The sequence below is a fragment of the Linepithema humile genome, chromosome 5 (assembly GCF_040581485.1).
Source record: "Linepithema humile isolate Giens D197 chromosome 5, Lhum_UNIL_v1.0, whole genome shotgun sequence".
Taxonomy (NCBI): domain Eukaryota; kingdom Metazoa; phylum Arthropoda; class Insecta; order Hymenoptera; family Formicidae; genus Linepithema; species Linepithema humile.
In genome coordinates, this window is record NC_090132.1 from 25,938,014 (window position 1) to 25,954,499 (window position 16,486).

A 16,486-nucleotide genomic window follows, 5' to 3' on the forward strand; every position below is an offset into this window, starting at 1 on the left:
AAATGTTGTAACATATGGCAAATTGACTCAAAAAATTCTAAGCGTGCTTCTGACATTGATATAAAATAATTTTAATACCGTAATTGTTACCATATTTTACAAAATCAGTTTTATTGAATTAAAATAATTTCGTCGACAAAAAGTCCTTTGTCTGGATGTAATTCGTAAGAATTATTTACATATATTTCCTGTCTTTAATATTATAATTTAAGATGTCCATTGTTTAACGTTCATTTCAGGTTCATTGAAATAGATTATAAATATATCTTGAGTTTTAATAGCGGAAACAGCGAAAATAGCGAAACCAAAATAGAAGCTAATTGCTTCGTAAGTTAAATTTTCAAGTAGTAAAATTAGAAATAATGAGGGCTACATCTGTTGACTAACAATAATAATTACTGACTAACAACATTATTAATGACATCGATAAAAAGGCAGAAAAAAAAGTTATTGATTCTGCTCCACTTCTGATAGTGCAGACGCAGACAAAATGGCTCGATTAAAACAATTTGAGACGTGAAAAAAGCAACAAGACTGTATCGAAAAACCATTACGCAACGGAAAAAAAAACCGATAAGAAAATCCAATGAGCAGACAATAAATAGATGTAGAAATAAAATTATACTTTCGAATCGTATAAAAACAATCGCTACTCGAAAACGAGCAAAGAAAAAGTTTATCCAAGGTTAATTATTAATAGTGCCAATCAACCGTTCAAAAACTGCAACTTATTAATTAACAAAAAACAGATTAATTCAATATATATACAAATAATATATATCTCTCATCATAAATGTATGAGATATCATTTATAAATATGCAAATATGTCATCGGGAATTTGAACTGCTTGCATCTGATAAGGTATAAATTTCTGTATGACTACGAAAAATGTCGAAAGCTTAATTTACAGGAACGAGGGCGTATCTTTGAAATTATCGTGAAATTTCGTTTGGGTTTCAAAGTTCTACATTATCGCGCGGATTTTTTATATAACGTTTTACGATCCCGTTGCAGTCATTTTCTTCGCTCTGAAAAAAGAAAAAATATTCTAACGAAAATTTGTAACGAAATGCGTAGAGCAACAAATCCGGTTTGCTCAATGTAGGCCCAGTCTGACGAAACAGCAAAACTTGAGATCGCCCTATACAGTCGTAGTAGCGTTACGGCGAAACGTCTCAACGGCCGACGCGAGCGGGCATAGTGGGGACGCACGTGTCGACCCTTTTGTCATTGTGATATAACGTCGAGTCAATTCTTGCTTTCGCCTCGTGTACTTCCGATATAGCGCGCGTGCGTGTGCCCTCGAGACACCACGAGCAGCGTAACATGGCGACTCTCCGGCGTGGTTAGTCGATTTGCGACCATCGGCGTATGCAGATCAATGACGGAGGAACGACGACATTGAGTGACTGTCTTCTCGCACTGTTCCGCAGGTATATTGTCACTAGCTTTTTTGAGATGGTTTTTAATCGTACAATCGCCGAACTCGCGCCATCGTTATCGCGACGCGGGTGTTACGTGTTCTGTAGATACGTGCTTGCAATCTCAGTCACAAGCGGAAGTTACGCGCCTTTGTGTAAGCCGGTTTCGCACTTGAAAGAACCGTACGCGCGGATGTGTACGCGGCACGGATCGAGTTTCGTGACACATCGAGTGTTCCTTCTACTAGCCTTCTTTTCCCCGACAGGTCTACGAAAAAAGGGAGAGCTTTAGTATTTTTTTTACAAGCCATACAATGGCTGATATGGATTTTTGGAATTCACGATAAGAATTTTGTCAGGATAGGAATATGTTTCGACACAGAAGGTGATATTACTTTTTTTTAAATAGATAATTATTTTTTCTTTATCGAATGAAAACGATTGTCGGGAATGGTTTAATGATATATGAGAAGAATATTTGAGATTATACAAGGTTAAAAATATATATGAAATAATTTCAATATCTTTTCATATCATCTTATTTAATGTAATTTTTTAAATGATAAAACTACGTATTTTATCATAAGATGTCACAATAGTAGGTGCTACAATTGTATCGATATTGAAAGATATTTATGCATTACATTACAAAACTGAAAGTATATACGTTAAAGTGGTTTCAACGATTTCTCAATTATTTAAGATTAATTTGAAATCTTGAGAAATAAATATATGCGTTGTCAAGAGAGGCAATATCTCAAATTTTTTTAGAATTTTTTACCACAGTTATTAAAATGTCTTTCATTAATAATACATTTGCTCGATAGTTTTTACATGTTAGTCAGACGAAAGTGAAGTCGAACAATTTTGTCTGATTGCAAGAATTAGCAACTGTGCGTAATAATTTTTCTCGCAAAATTTGAAATATTAGAAACCAATTTTTAGTTTTGTAAAATAAACTTACAATATTTTTTATTTTTTGCAAGCAAATTTATATTGTATATAGTAGCTTACGTATAAATACATATCGTTATTTATGTATGGAAAGTACAGTCAAGTGAAATAAAAACTGTTTCTTTTTTTTTTAACTGCTGTTTTTTAAAACAGCTTCTTTTATACATCTAATTCTACTTTCTATATTTTTAGCGATTGTGTCGTTGGAACTACCTTCAGTATTCATCTTATCTCATAAATAATGAAATAATTTGAATCTTGTATTGATAGCATCACAATCCCTACATTGAAAAATTATTTTTTAAAGAATATATAATTTTCAATAGTTTGTACATTTTTCAAATTGCATACAATGTGAAATTTTACTACTTAAATTTTTTTATTAAATTATATGTATATTGCATCACGGGATATCACAATAATGACGTATTTTATTCGCATGAAAAATCAATAGATTACATTACGAACATGAAATTAAAAAATGTTCCATCCTTTCTTTCATAAAATATTTTGGCGTTATATATTGATAGCATTCAATTCTTATACTGAAATATTGCTTTAAGAATATACAATTTCCGATATTTAGATTATTTTTTCAAATTCTTGTACGATGTGAAATTAATTTTATTATTTAAGATATAACTTACAAAATGTTTTTAATGATAGTAAAAAAATTATATCAGGAAAATGAGATTATAATACTTAAAATATTCATCTTTTTATGAAATATCTTAGCATTTTATATTATGATACTTTGATCTTATGATAAATATACGAGAAAATTGGAGTTGACTTGTAATTTAAAAGTTCCTGGAAACTGTCTTCCTATTTGAATTTTAAAAAGAAAAAGGGGGAAAAGAAAGAGATTAACTATCTCTCTTTTTTTCTCTCGTTTTAGGAGATATTAAATTTTTGCAATCCTCTTCTTTTGCACAAAGAGATCGTCGTACACGTGGCGACTGCAAAGTTCAACGATATATATATTTGATATGTTTTGATCCTTTATATATCGAAAAATTGTTCTATTAAGAATATACAACACTTTCTATGCTTATATTTTTTAAATCTTTGAAGACATGTGATATGAACATAATTTTGTTGCTTACGGTACGATTTGAACAGAGAATTTATTTAATATTGAGGATGAAAAATTTCTCATGGATTTTATCGTAGAAACATAAAAGTGATCTTGTATAGATTTTAGAAAAATGAGTATTTTGACATTTGCTTGTCGTGAATTTTATTAAATGAATGACATGATTCATGTTTGTACATGTTCTTTTTTTTATGTCATTCAAATCGTTATTCGTGTACAATTTCAAATTTGCACATGTCTAAAATATAATTTTAGCTGTGAGCTGAGAGGAGGAGAGAGTAAATCTCAAAGAGTGAGTTGTATAAGAGGAAGAAAAGGGAATCGCGTATGTTCATCTTTCTCCAGTGTGTTGACTGAAGAAAATGCTTACAGTCACAAGCTCAAGTCGTTGAACTTTGCAGTCGCCACGTGTACGACGATCTCTTTGTGCAAAAGAAGAGGATTTAATAAAATTTAATATTTAAACTTAAAAATTTTAAATCTCATTTTTTTTCTTTCTTTTTCTTTTTATTCTGAAATTCAAATAGAAAGCCAGTTTCCGGGAACTTTTAAATTGCGAATCGACTCAAATTTTCTCGTCGAAACGAAGTGAATTGTTCAATCAACCCGAGTAATCTTAATGCTGTGTTTGATTTACGCGATTCTAATTGATTTAAAAAGCAAGTAAGTTTGATTATCAGTTTATCATTAATTATCAGCTTTTTTTGCTCAAAATATTTGCATATCTGCATAAACGGAAAGAGCTATTATCTCTGAATCGGTATTCCAAATTACGATTTGATAATGAAATATGAAATGTAAAACTCAAGATATTTTGTAATTGTTCTTTATATACAAAATGTTTTTATTATGGAAAAATTTATGAAAATTAATTTTAACTGCACTCGATGCGATCGGAATAGTGTAAAATGGAAAATACAACAAAACTGTCAAATATTCAAAATTAATAATCGGGGATATCGACAACTTCATTTACATTATATGGAAAATTGGAAATATACATTGTGTTGCATGAAATTCCGCTTAACATCGAAAACATTGTGAAGCAATTTAAAAATTATCGTACATTTATATTCGAATCGAACTCCACTCGACTCGCGCGAGCAGATTTTTTTAGATTTTTTTTTCGTAACGCCAATAATAAGCGTCTTACTATTATTGGCGTTACTGTCATTACTGGCTATTAGATATATGCTTATCAGCACAGTCTACATATTTAATTTTTAACGCGAAACTTGCGATTAGTTTATTTTGCCGCAGTTTTTTTTATTTTTACATTTTTTAGAATTTCTTATGTCTTTCTTAGTTTTTTAATGAATTATTAATGTACAGCAAAAAGGGGCGCGCAAACGTTTATTCTTGTAATATAAACTTAATATAAATTAATATAAAATTTAAGTTACAAAAAATTAAATCAGATTAAAACATAAGATACAACGAACCGGTTTCTTAGTTCTGATTCTGATTCAGCATGAGATCCTGAAGAGAAGTAATTATTGATAATTATTTTTTTTTTAGATAGCGCGTCCCTTTATAAATTCTAAGCTTTGTTGAATTTATATGTAAGTTTAAAACTGATATCTCAGTACATAAAATTCTGAAGTAAAATCTTTGGTATCTACTTCACGTAAAGAGATTTGCTTTGAAAGCTTATTTCGCAACGAGTATTACATCAACGACTTATTGCACAAGGATCGAGTATCTCAATTATGGTGTTTGAAAAAAGTCGATTCGAATTTGGCTGCTGGAAGGACATTCGATGCGAGATATCTACTGTATTCATTTATATGTACAAGAGGTGTAAAAAACGGAGATGACGACTGAGAAGTATACGTAACGTATTTTGGTCACGTGCGTGTAATGATGCACAGTGATAACATCGCGAGACGTGTGAAGCTCATGAGAAGACTACAAATAAATTTGAAGCTGATGAATTGAATCAATCCCGCGAATATAGAACTAGATGCGAAGAGGCGAGGGCTTTTCATAAGATGGTATTGAACATAAGAAGAGAAAGACGCGTGCTCTATTAGAAATTAAAGGAGGTCAGAGATATAATTATAATCAACAGATTCATTTGCCACGTGCCTGTATTAGCTCATGAATCACTGTTGCAGATAATACGGAGTGTGTATCAATTATTATCGCTTTGAAATCGCACGAGCGTTCGATAAAACGTCATTCTCCCACCCCGCGCCGCTGTCCTTCTAATATTCCGTTCCTAGAATTATTCATTTGTTTGCATGCTTTATCGGATGCATTGGGCGTCAAAGTCCTTCGGATGCGATTGCGTCCGTTCGACTCGGTGGTCGTCGGAAAGAAATCGGTGCTGATTTCTACACGGCGAGCCCCTGGACACCTTCCCACGCTGACACGTGTCTCGGCTTAAAATCATGTCAGAGCGCACGTGTCACCGTCTATGCAGGTCGGCGCGTGTACGCGCGTGTGGCACGGAAGCATTCGTCCGCGTCTCTAATAGAGCGAGTGCGCGGGGTAGAGTGACGTAAAACGGCCTTCCACGTGCCCGCCCTCATCGTACGGTCTGCGCGTGTATCGCTCTATGTAACCTTAACGCTTTAATCGAGTTTTTCCCGCGAACGCCAGAATTATCGCACGCTTCATCACCGTCGCACGACGATGTTTTTTCGCGCGGTCAGCAGAAAACGCAAAATAGATGACTTTGACGTTTGATGAGCGTTGCATTAATCATCGCCACGTGTCAAAGAATGAGAAATCGGTTTTCTCGGAATGAGAACGGTGACAAGTCGATTTTCTTCCAAACGAAACGTTAAGTGAAGATTGCATTTTATAATATTTGCGAGAGATAACTATATCAATGCCGAATATATATTGGAATTATTAAGTACACGTACTAGCTCGTTTGATTACGTCTGTCGTGATGAAAGCAGATACAAAGAAAATCGCCTCATAAGAAACATACACTTTAACAAATCATAATCTTATAACAATACGTAATATAAATATGAAGAGAATATTTAAAATAAATCTAAGATGTTTTTCACAGATAGATCTGATAAAATATATATGCAATGTTAAAATATTTAAAATAAATATATTGCACATTTTTTAATATTTTTAAATATGTAATATATTCAAAGTTTTTAAAAATAGATAAATTATATTTCACGATATTAATGTCTAGACAGTCTAATCAAGGAATTTATATGTTTCCTGAAGTAATTTTACATTTTTACATTGCAAATGCGGAGCAAAAGTATTTTTATTTCTTCTTTTTTTAGTTTTGTTGATATACGTTTTGTATTTGTTTTGAACAGAGTAAATTTATTCTTTGAATACGCATAGAAGACAAATATAAGAAAATATCACGACATGCAACTGCACACAGCGCGGTAAGGCCGCAAAAATTATCGGGAAAACACGGCGGCGTGAATAATTAAGAGTTAAATGTACACGTGCCGTGATGCAGATGCTCTTTACCTGCTCAAGTTTCCACGCACTAATGTCAAGGACTGCTGTATTTATTTATCACATATCATACGGTCACACGTCACGTCTTGCACGTGGTGGATGATTCGAGGTCATAACAATTTCAAATATACGCGACGCGTGCGAGTGGGAGTTGAGGCTTTGGCATTATTTCGGTGCAGGCACGTGCAGTGACGTTAACGGTAATCAGGTCATCGGCTGCATCGATCGTGTCGCTGAGCGGTACGAGCGGCGGCGGAAGGATGCCCACGTGCAGGATACATAGGTCGTCGTCAAAACGCCGGATGTTGCTCCGAAGTCAATAGTAGGACATTAGGAGGGCACGTCAGCTCTCACTAATGACACTATCCGACATGAATCTTGCCGACGTAATAACGATGACTGATTCCTATTGTTTCCTGTGCGCGGATCTTGAAAATAACCTTGATTACCTAACATTTATCTAGCATTGAATGTCACAATATTATCAGTATTTCATAACGTAATCTTATCCTTTCAATGTAAATTGTATATGATTTTGTTACATGAATTTTTGTTGTACAAACAATTTGAATATTTTTAGATACGTATAAATAAAATTAAGATGGGAATTATTTATTTTATGTATTTCATAAATATTAATTTTTTTAGAATATTTGTAATGCATTTATAATATTGTCAGATTGCTATTATTAAATAGCTTGTAGGAAAACTTTAAATTTACCGATATTTTCAATTATTCCTTAGAGCAAAAATTTCAAAAGTAATTATTGTTATTACATTTACAAGAAAAGTTACTTTTATTGAGTAATATGCTTCGATATCATATGATATGCTGTGACATGATGTGACATTATTTGTAAGGAATGCAAATATATTATTTCCGTTAAAAAAAATTTGAAATGTATATATCTTGAATATAAATTTTTAAATCATGTGAAAGATGCATAGATTTTATTAATAAAAATTATACTTTCAAATTGATGTTAAAATATATTTGCATAACAAGATTGATTGCGATTGTATTAATCGCATTGAGCATTCTTATACATCACTATTGTTAAAATGTCTAACAGACATGTGAGAAGCGCCCAACTTTTTCGAACATCTTCCGTCTTCTTTACAATTCTTCAGTCATCTTTACAATATCTTTTAGATACTTTTCTAAGTTTCCAAGAAATATTACTCAACAAATTAAATTTTTTTATAGATATTAAAAAGTTGATGTGTTTAATTTTATGCTTCTTTTTAAAATATTTTAAAAAATACAAAAAAAATTACATCTAGATTTTTTGCTGAATGTACAATTATTGAAATAAATTATATAATATTTCATTTAAAGATTAAATCTTTTATCATGGACAGATTCTATCACTTTCTCTGAATTGGACAATATTAAATAATAAATAATTGTGATCATGAACAGAATAATGGTTTTCATAATTTGTGTTTCAGAAATTTTATCAAGAATGGCGCCGACTGTTTGCGAAGCGGAGTTTCCGATGACTGGAACCACAATTAACACATATGTTTACCGACGACAAAGATCACAAAACGGTGTTAAACGGCGATCGTTTGCACGTGAACAGATGCTGCTGTTTCGAACCAGGACAATCAATGAAACGCCTCTAACATCTCGAGAAAATTGTTTAGCGAAGGTAGAATCCACGATTCCAAACTGCTCTATTCCAGAAAGAAGCAGTAAACTTCCAACGAAAGTGGATGAAGATTACAAAAAATACATCATGGCAAAGAAAGGTACGATCACTAATGCAATTATATAGCATTATGTTAGGGTTTTCTTTTTTAATTGTACAAGCGCGAAATATCGCAACTTTGTAGTAAAGTGGAACATACTTGGCATTCAGATTTCATTTTCGATCCAGACTTTATTTTTGATTCAGACTGTTGAAGTAAGCGATTTTTGTTATGGAAATCTTAAGCGTCGCTTCATGTCTGGCGAATTATTTTAACGCTTGAAACTGAGAAGATAAAGCGAAATCAATACTTGCTTCACATTCAGAACATGCTGTAAAAGATTCTCTCTCTCTCTCTCTTTTTTTTTGTGTTTTTGTTTTTTCATGTTCGATCAGGTCTTTTCATTCAGTATTCTGCGCGCAATATGTTTTCTGATATGTTCGATTGTTCCCGCAGATCTCTTGAGTATTGTTATACGCACAATTATTCTCGTACAACGCAATCGTATCCTTCAGAAGCGCGTGAACGCGTTACGTGCGGAAACACGGAGATTTCTCCATTCTGTATTAAATAATCCGGAGAATCAGTGTCAGCAACAAGGGGCACAAGTGCCGCCACATTCTGAAGACGAGATTGTCTCGTCGTGTACGGATGAAGTTGTCCCGCTATCATCGCCTCCACTTAGCCCTGATTCGACGGGAAGCTTCTTTCACGAAGTCACGTCCACCTGCGATAATTACGATACCAATGACGAATCGAGTTTGTCTGATAAGTCTGAAGATTCAAGCTGGAGTGAATGTTGATTTTCCGCAGCCCGAAGCTAAGCAGGCGCGTAAGAAATCAGAGAGAACGTTTAAATCCCTCCTTCCCCTCCCACCTTTCGCCACCTTATATATACGTACAATTATACATAGATATATTTTAATATATTTCAGAAGATGTGTTTTAGTGAGGCTCCTTTCGTAATGTAAAATAATATGTAACGTTTAAAGCGTTTACAAATTTTTCTGAACAAAGTTCGCCGCGAAGCTGCAGAGTCTGGATTTGCGGTATCACTAGCTTTTATATACGGGGTGTCTCAGAATTGTGGAAAAGTGGGATTATAGCGTTGTCCTTTATAATTTTACGGATAATGAGATGATAACGCTTAACTTCCATGAAATTTGAATATTTTTTTTTTACTAGGAAGATTGTCTCGAACTGTAGATTATTGGAAATGAAGAGCTTTTTGGAGATTTAGCTTTAGGAGCATTAAACATGTGATAGAATTAGAATTTGATGAATAATAATCAATTTAGAATTATTTGTGTTCTACTAGTGAGATCGAGATTTAACTTAATAGAATTTTTATTTATTGTTAGATATAAGAATGTGAGTATGTTGAAATGTAAGAACAATGGTGTTCCTCGATATTTCTCGTTCAAAAGCCCAATCTCGTGGAAGAAACAACGCTATTGGTCCACCTGACGCCAATTTTGACGCACTCTTTATATCAGCCTTCGATCCAAGTTGCAATATCTAGAGCATCGCGATAAGAAATTTACTGAACAAATAGATTGCTTTATTAACAAGTTCGATCCTTAATTTTAGGGTAAGAAATTTTATGTCGCACTGAAGTATCAGATCGAAAATTTCGGCGAGAAACCGCACGTTTCCGCGCGATTATAAAATAAGAGAAATCCCAATACAATCGTATCTTCTGAGATATAGTGAAGAATTATTCTCGAAGGTTTACATACGAGATGGCGGAAAGTTTTTTGCGCCAAGATTCTTGCTGCTTGAGTGAGATGTGCTACTTAAAAGAAGGAAAGGCTCCGATCCTCTCGGATGATTTCACAAAAATTGTCCGAGTGCCAGCGCGACTGAGAGAGATAAAATATCGTGTCTACGTAAGTGTCGTCTTCAGACACTAAAAATAATTTTTGAAACATCAGACATTTATGGAACATTTAGACGGTATGAGCATTTAAAGAAGTGATCCTGTATAATCACCTTGGGTAGTGTAAGGCGTAGAAAGGAATGTCACTCCTGTAACTAATCCAGTTTATTAGAATTTTGACAGTGAAGTTATTCTCACGTAATCTTTCTTAAGTAATCACATAATCATTTAGCATTAGATTAGTGTGTAATGGATGTTACAAAATCAGTCCGCCAGTTATCCACCAATAGTAAAGTAAAAGAACGAATAGCATTATGATATGATACTTGCAAGTATCAGTGCACAAGTTAGACATCAAGAAGTTTATCTTATGTAATAGAAAAAGTTTTGATGCTAATTTATGCATTGGTTGTTAACTGCCCGTCGCATCGGCAGATAATACCGCCTGACTCTTCCATGCTGCACTGAATACTTTTTTCGGAAATATTTTCCAAGGAGCTTGCACATTTGTGAAGCATTTTGTCATACAAAATTGCTTCGGCAGAAGCAGAATAGAAATTTTCAGAAATGTTACAATCAGTACGTTTCTTATCCGTTGTACTTATATATATATTTCTACAACAGAAAAACGCTTCTGAAATATTTCTAAAATTTTTGCAATGTAGATTACATATAAATGTCGAATTGTGAAATTGCAAAAATGACGTTAAACTAAAAAATTCTGAACGAAAAATTTTAATCTGCTTTAAAAAAATCTATGGAGCAAAAAAATTTGTGCAACTTTCTTTTTCTTATGATTTTAAATGAAATAATTGGCGAAATTGATCTTAGTCCTACTACAGTCAAATTATTTATCCAAATTATCAATATTTCTATCGAGTTTTAATATAAACATCGACTTTTGATGTTATTCATTTGGAATTTTAAACACTGAAAGTTTTTATAAATGATCCAAATAGAGTCAGCATTTCGGAATCAGAAGCGGTAGTAATGATCTGCAATTCCCGTAACACTGAAAAATATAGTAAACGTCTTTGTATTCGTGTTGTGGTTTTGATATGACGTATAGTCATAGTGATAGTTAGAGAGCCCGAAACAGTCGATTCGACAGAGGAAGATTCTCTTGGGTTTTTGACAGAGTACCTATGACATCTGACCTAGTATAATTTAAATAATTACTTAAACTTACCCTGTACTGTCATGGCTGTGAAGTCTATAATTGCACTCGTAACGCATTATCTTCTTCGCAATACGTTACCTGATTCGTGCGGCTGTTTCAGCAAATGTGTGAAACGGATCTGGCTATATTAGAATACACAATTTGTGCGCGAACGTAATTTAATATAACGCAGTATACGACAACTGCACGACAGTTACCATAGATAATCACATAATTCTTAAACCGTCGAAAAATATGATAATCTTTTTTATGAAAGAAGAGAAGCCAGTGATGGATGATATACTTGTGGGAGAAGCAAGAAACTAACACCAGATTTAAACGTAACGCGCTTAAGTCCTAGATTTACGAACGTGGTAACGATTTAATTTTTTTCGCATTTTACGTAACATTTTTTTTATGTGAGCCAATTTTTTATGACTATCTCAATTATGCCGTTGGGAGTATCTAGAAGTATGCTTTAGTTAAGAAGAAGCTTAATTGACATTTTTATGTGATAGTTCCATTAATTTGACGCACGACGTCTAACACGTAGAGTATGCAAAATTATTGGAAATTTTAATTAAATAATTTTATACAATCGGCTCGCGCGAAGTTTAGTTGTTAAAACAATGATATAAGAATAATATATCTGTAAAAAGATTTGATATCTTTCATCTTCTAAATAATAAATTCTTATTTATTTTATGATCGTGATGTATTTTGAAATATTTACATAACTAATGAATCGAAAGCAATGTTAATACATTTAATCTACTTTAGAATTGTGTGATAATTATAGTATTTCAGGGATATATAATTAATAAATTTCATACTGAAAGTCATGTGATAAATATTCTTTTAGCAGTACTCAATCAAACTGTGTATGTGGATAGACAGAAGTGTGCCTAAGGTGCATATACGCGCTATTTTCCGATTACTGGAGCAATACAAATATAGATATTTATAGTAGGCGACATTTAGATAATATTTAGAGACTTGACGTAACGATTAGATCTAATTTCCGTCGTAATATTTGCTGTAAACATAATATTTCATTGTCAACCTGACCACAAAATGTTTCGTGAAGCTGATACGTGTGTGACAGTATGTATGCGAATAAATCTATTACACAGATATTTATAAATAATATCTTGTCATATCACTGTGCTTAATCTTTTTCTAAATATTGCTATAAAAAAATGGAATTAAATATTTACAATTATAGAAATTAATTAAGGAATTAGTACCTAACAGAGCAATATTCGCAAATTGTATATATCGTATTCCCATGTATATTTTGTATTTACTAAACCAATTCATGTACCAATTACCTTTCAATAAAGAATTAGGTATGTGCTTTATGAAATGCTGTATTCTTAAAGACTTAAATTTACATTTTTGTTCAAATTATTTTGTAAGTTTTTTTTATCTTATTTTTTTTCGATTTTGAAGTTTAAAATCAATATATATTTATTATAACATATAGTGTCTCAAAAATATACATATATTTTTAAGCATAATTTTATATTAATTTTGTTTAATCTATAGATAACTTATTAATAATTGCAAAATTAAAAACGATTAAAAGAAAGCATATATTTGGTATCGTTGCATCCATTATCAATATGATCTAACATGTGTTAAATGAATGAACAGTTTATATCATCATAAATTCTAACCTTTGTTTTAATTAATAAGTATATAAAAAAATAGTATTAATAAGTTATTTACACTTAATGTTTTCCAATGCCTATTTTTATCTTAACGCTGCCCATACACCTTTACTCTTGTAACATCATATCACCTTTTAAAAATGTAAAAAAATAAAGACTTAATTATATTATTTTATAACTATCACTGAGATTAATCACTATGTTGTTTTATTCAAATTTCCATTCAACAATAATTTTATGAGTAAAGATATGCTAAATCGTACAAGATCTGATCTGTTTGATATAAATGTTACTCTCCGATATCCACAAAAAAATTGAATCTTCTATAAATATATCGTTATTTTTAGTTTAAAATATTGCTATTAATGCGCTTCGGGTGATTGAGAAAAGAGTACTACCAAAACCCACAGTTGTAGCAGTGCCTATAAAAATATGTACATATACTATGTATTGTAATATTTATTATTATAAATTAATGAGAGTCATCTATCTCTCTCTACGTATGTATATACTTACCATATAAATCAATACTAAAATTCTTGCTAGTGGATATCTCCTTAAAAATACCCCTGTTCGAATACTTATAGCATCAAGTGAAGAATAAGCTCTCTTCACTCTTCTAGTAACACTAGTATCAAACGGTGTTTCCATTAAAAACGTGGGAACTTGCGCTTTTGCATCATCTGTATCGTTTATATTATTATACGATATGTTTCTTCGTAAATTGCATGCTGCATTTCTGTATTCGTGCTATTTAAAAAAAAATTACTATTAAATATATATAAAGTTGAGAAAAAATATTTGTAGAAAACGTTTTATGACATACGAAAGTGTAGCATATTTCTAAAGTATCATGTATGTCCGTGAAAAAGTGTTTCATGTCGTAGAAAAAAATCTTGACACTATATATTGCACATATTATTTTCAGATTATAGAATTCAAGCTATTATATTTACTTCAATCTTTTCCAACTGAAGACGTAATGCATTTCTTTCTGTTGTCAAACACTCTAAAGCTTGTTGTTTTAAAACCAGAGTTTGTGTAAGAGTTCCTATTCTCGAATCCACTTCACTACTTGGTGTTGCTGATGCAGATAACTGCGACCTAAGTCTAGAAATTTCCGAATTTTGTTTTTGTATTTGCAAACTGTATCCATTACCTTGGCCAATTAATTCATCTTTCAAAGATCTTATTTCCTGAAACATTTTAATTTTTAACATTTTTTTAATTACTTACATAATTACTCTGAGAATATTCACACAACAACAAAAAATATATATACCTCAGAATGCAGCCTCAGATCTTCTTCTGCTTCTAATCTTCGACGTCTCTCGTTAGTAAGTATTTCTTGATTTTGTAAATTTGTTTCAACTGATTTTTGTCTTATTTTTTCCAAGTTTAAATCTGCATTTATCATTTCTTCGCGTAGCATTCTCAGCTGCTGACACATTTGCTGATTTTCCTCTCTCACACTGTCGCGTTCTTGTCTGAATTCAATATAGCGGATTATATTTCTCTAGAATAACTATTAAATGATTTGTATTAAAAACTTATAAAATATTGAGTGTTACTTTAATTGGTTTAATTCCATAATGGTGGCTTCATCCATAGCTGTTGGTGCACTACTTTTCAATTCTGCTATAAGTTTTTCTTTCTCCTGTAAAGTTTTCAATGCTCTAGCCTTGTGCTGCTCCAATTCAGATCTAACAGAGTTTAATTCTTGTCTGTTTCTGTCAATGACAAATTGCAAACCTACTATTTGCTTTGATTGTTCTAACTTTTCTGCTTCCAAAGATTTCAATTTCTCATTTAGAAATATAATCTCTTTTTGCTGATCTGTTTCTTGCTTTTCAAGTAAGTCATTTTGTTTCTCCGAGTTACCTTCCGTCTCCCTTGTATACTTTGGTACAGATTTATTTTCTACAAAATCGGTTAAATTATCTGAATTATCCGTTTGTGAATAATTTGGCTTTACTTTGTATCTGGATTGCAAATAAGAAACATTCAAATGTTCTTCGACATTATCATGTTCTGCAATATAAAAATGCAAAATATGTATGTATGGAAAACTATGTATATTAATAATTAATAATATATATAAATTAAATTACCATTCTGTGTAACTTCTGGTATTGCTTTATCCGGATCTTCATAATGCACAGTCTGTATTTCATTAGATAAATATGAACTTCCATCTTCTGTATCTATTTCGGCATCTCTATCGTCTAAAGCATTTGGAATCATTTCTATTGACATGTGAGTTGGTGTTGGGCTAGCCCGGCTGCTATGAATCGATAGCTCTGAATCTGTGTCGTCGGTAGGATGTTCTACTAATAACGAAGAGGTGGTTGATGGTGATTTGAAAGATTCGACTGTCCTTTTTGGACTCAGATCTGGAGTATTCAAATATGTAAATAGTGCATCCTCTTTGGGTGCTGTTACATTTAACAGATTCACCGATGTCAAATTTGAAGTAGGTGCAACATAGGGAATATGACTTAATGATTCCAATAACGGTGTCTTGGATGTAGTTTCAGGTCGACTATAATGAAGAAAATGAATTATATTTTTAGTTATTTTCGTACGTTATATTAACACCTACATTAATATATTAAAATTACATAAAGGTAGAATTTTTTATAATATAAATTTATACAATTGTAGCGCAAATAAGATAAAGTAAATAAAAAGAAAATGTATTGTCAGAACTTTTGAATCAACAACTCCAAATATTTATCAATAACAATCGAAATAAACATGAAAATAATTACCCAGCTTCCGGAGAAAGCCATGTAACTTCTGACAGATGACTATGTGGCATCTCGTATTTGTCTTTATTCAAGACAGCTGCTGTGTTTTTATCAATTTTATTTAATAAATTCTCTGCCTTATCAGCAAGACCAGACAGCCAAGCCATACCGATAAAAATCAATAAAAAATACTATTTAAAAAAAATGAGTGAAACTGTGTTGCATGTAGTAATTGTTCGATAAACCACATTACACTCTTAGGAGCGACACGACAAACCACACTGACCAACACTGACAGAATGCAGCTGGCACACAGGTGTGACGGTCTGTTCGTTACGTTGCACTTTTTCTGCACTTGCTCCGCTTGAAAGCAAACCTGATCTGATTGGCTACATGTTCTTTCTTACG

General features: G+C 32.2%; 2 protein-coding genes across 4 annotated transcripts; one reads left to right on the forward strand and one right to left on the reverse strand.

The window, feature by feature from the left end:
• The first annotated feature begins 44 nt into the window (after positions 1-44).
• On the forward strand, positions 45-13,021 carry Cipc (Clock interacting protein circadian). Of its 2 annotated transcripts, none has more exons than XM_067355207.1 (3): positions 45-862; positions 8,375-8,677; positions 9,074-13,021. In XM_067355207.1, exons 2-3 carry the CDS (start codon positions 8,389-8,391, stop codon positions 9,418-9,420), a joined length of 636 nt encoding a protein of 211 aa, XP_067211308.1. In that variant the 5' UTR covers positions 45-862; positions 8,375-8,388; the 3' UTR covers positions 9,421-13,021. The 2 variants fall into 2 exon arrangements, with proteins under 2 accessions (XP_067211308.1, XP_012222341.1); XM_012366918.2 differs by lacking the exon at positions 45-862 and adding an exon at positions 929-1,434.
• Positions 13,022-13,323: 302 nt separating this feature from the next.
• On the reverse strand, positions 13,324-16,395 carry LOC105672054 (golgin-84). Of its 2 annotated transcripts, none has more exons than XM_012366760.2 (7): positions 16,100-16,395; positions 15,440-15,870; positions 14,900-15,248; positions 14,611-14,815; positions 14,285-14,524; positions 13,845-14,078; positions 13,324-13,750 (listed from the first exon to the last, which is right to left on the reverse strand). In XM_012366760.2, the coding sequence occupies exons 1-7, from the start codon at positions 16,243-16,245 to the stop codon at positions 13,691-13,693; spliced, it is 1,665 nt and encodes a 554-aa protein (XP_012222183.1). In that variant the 5' UTR covers positions 16,246-16,395; the 3' UTR covers positions 13,324-13,690. The 2 variants fall into 2 exon arrangements, with proteins under 2 accessions (XP_012222183.1, XP_012222176.1); XM_012366753.2 differs by having other exon boundaries at positions 14,900-15,359.
• Between the last annotated feature and the right edge of the window lie 91 nt (positions 16,396-16,486).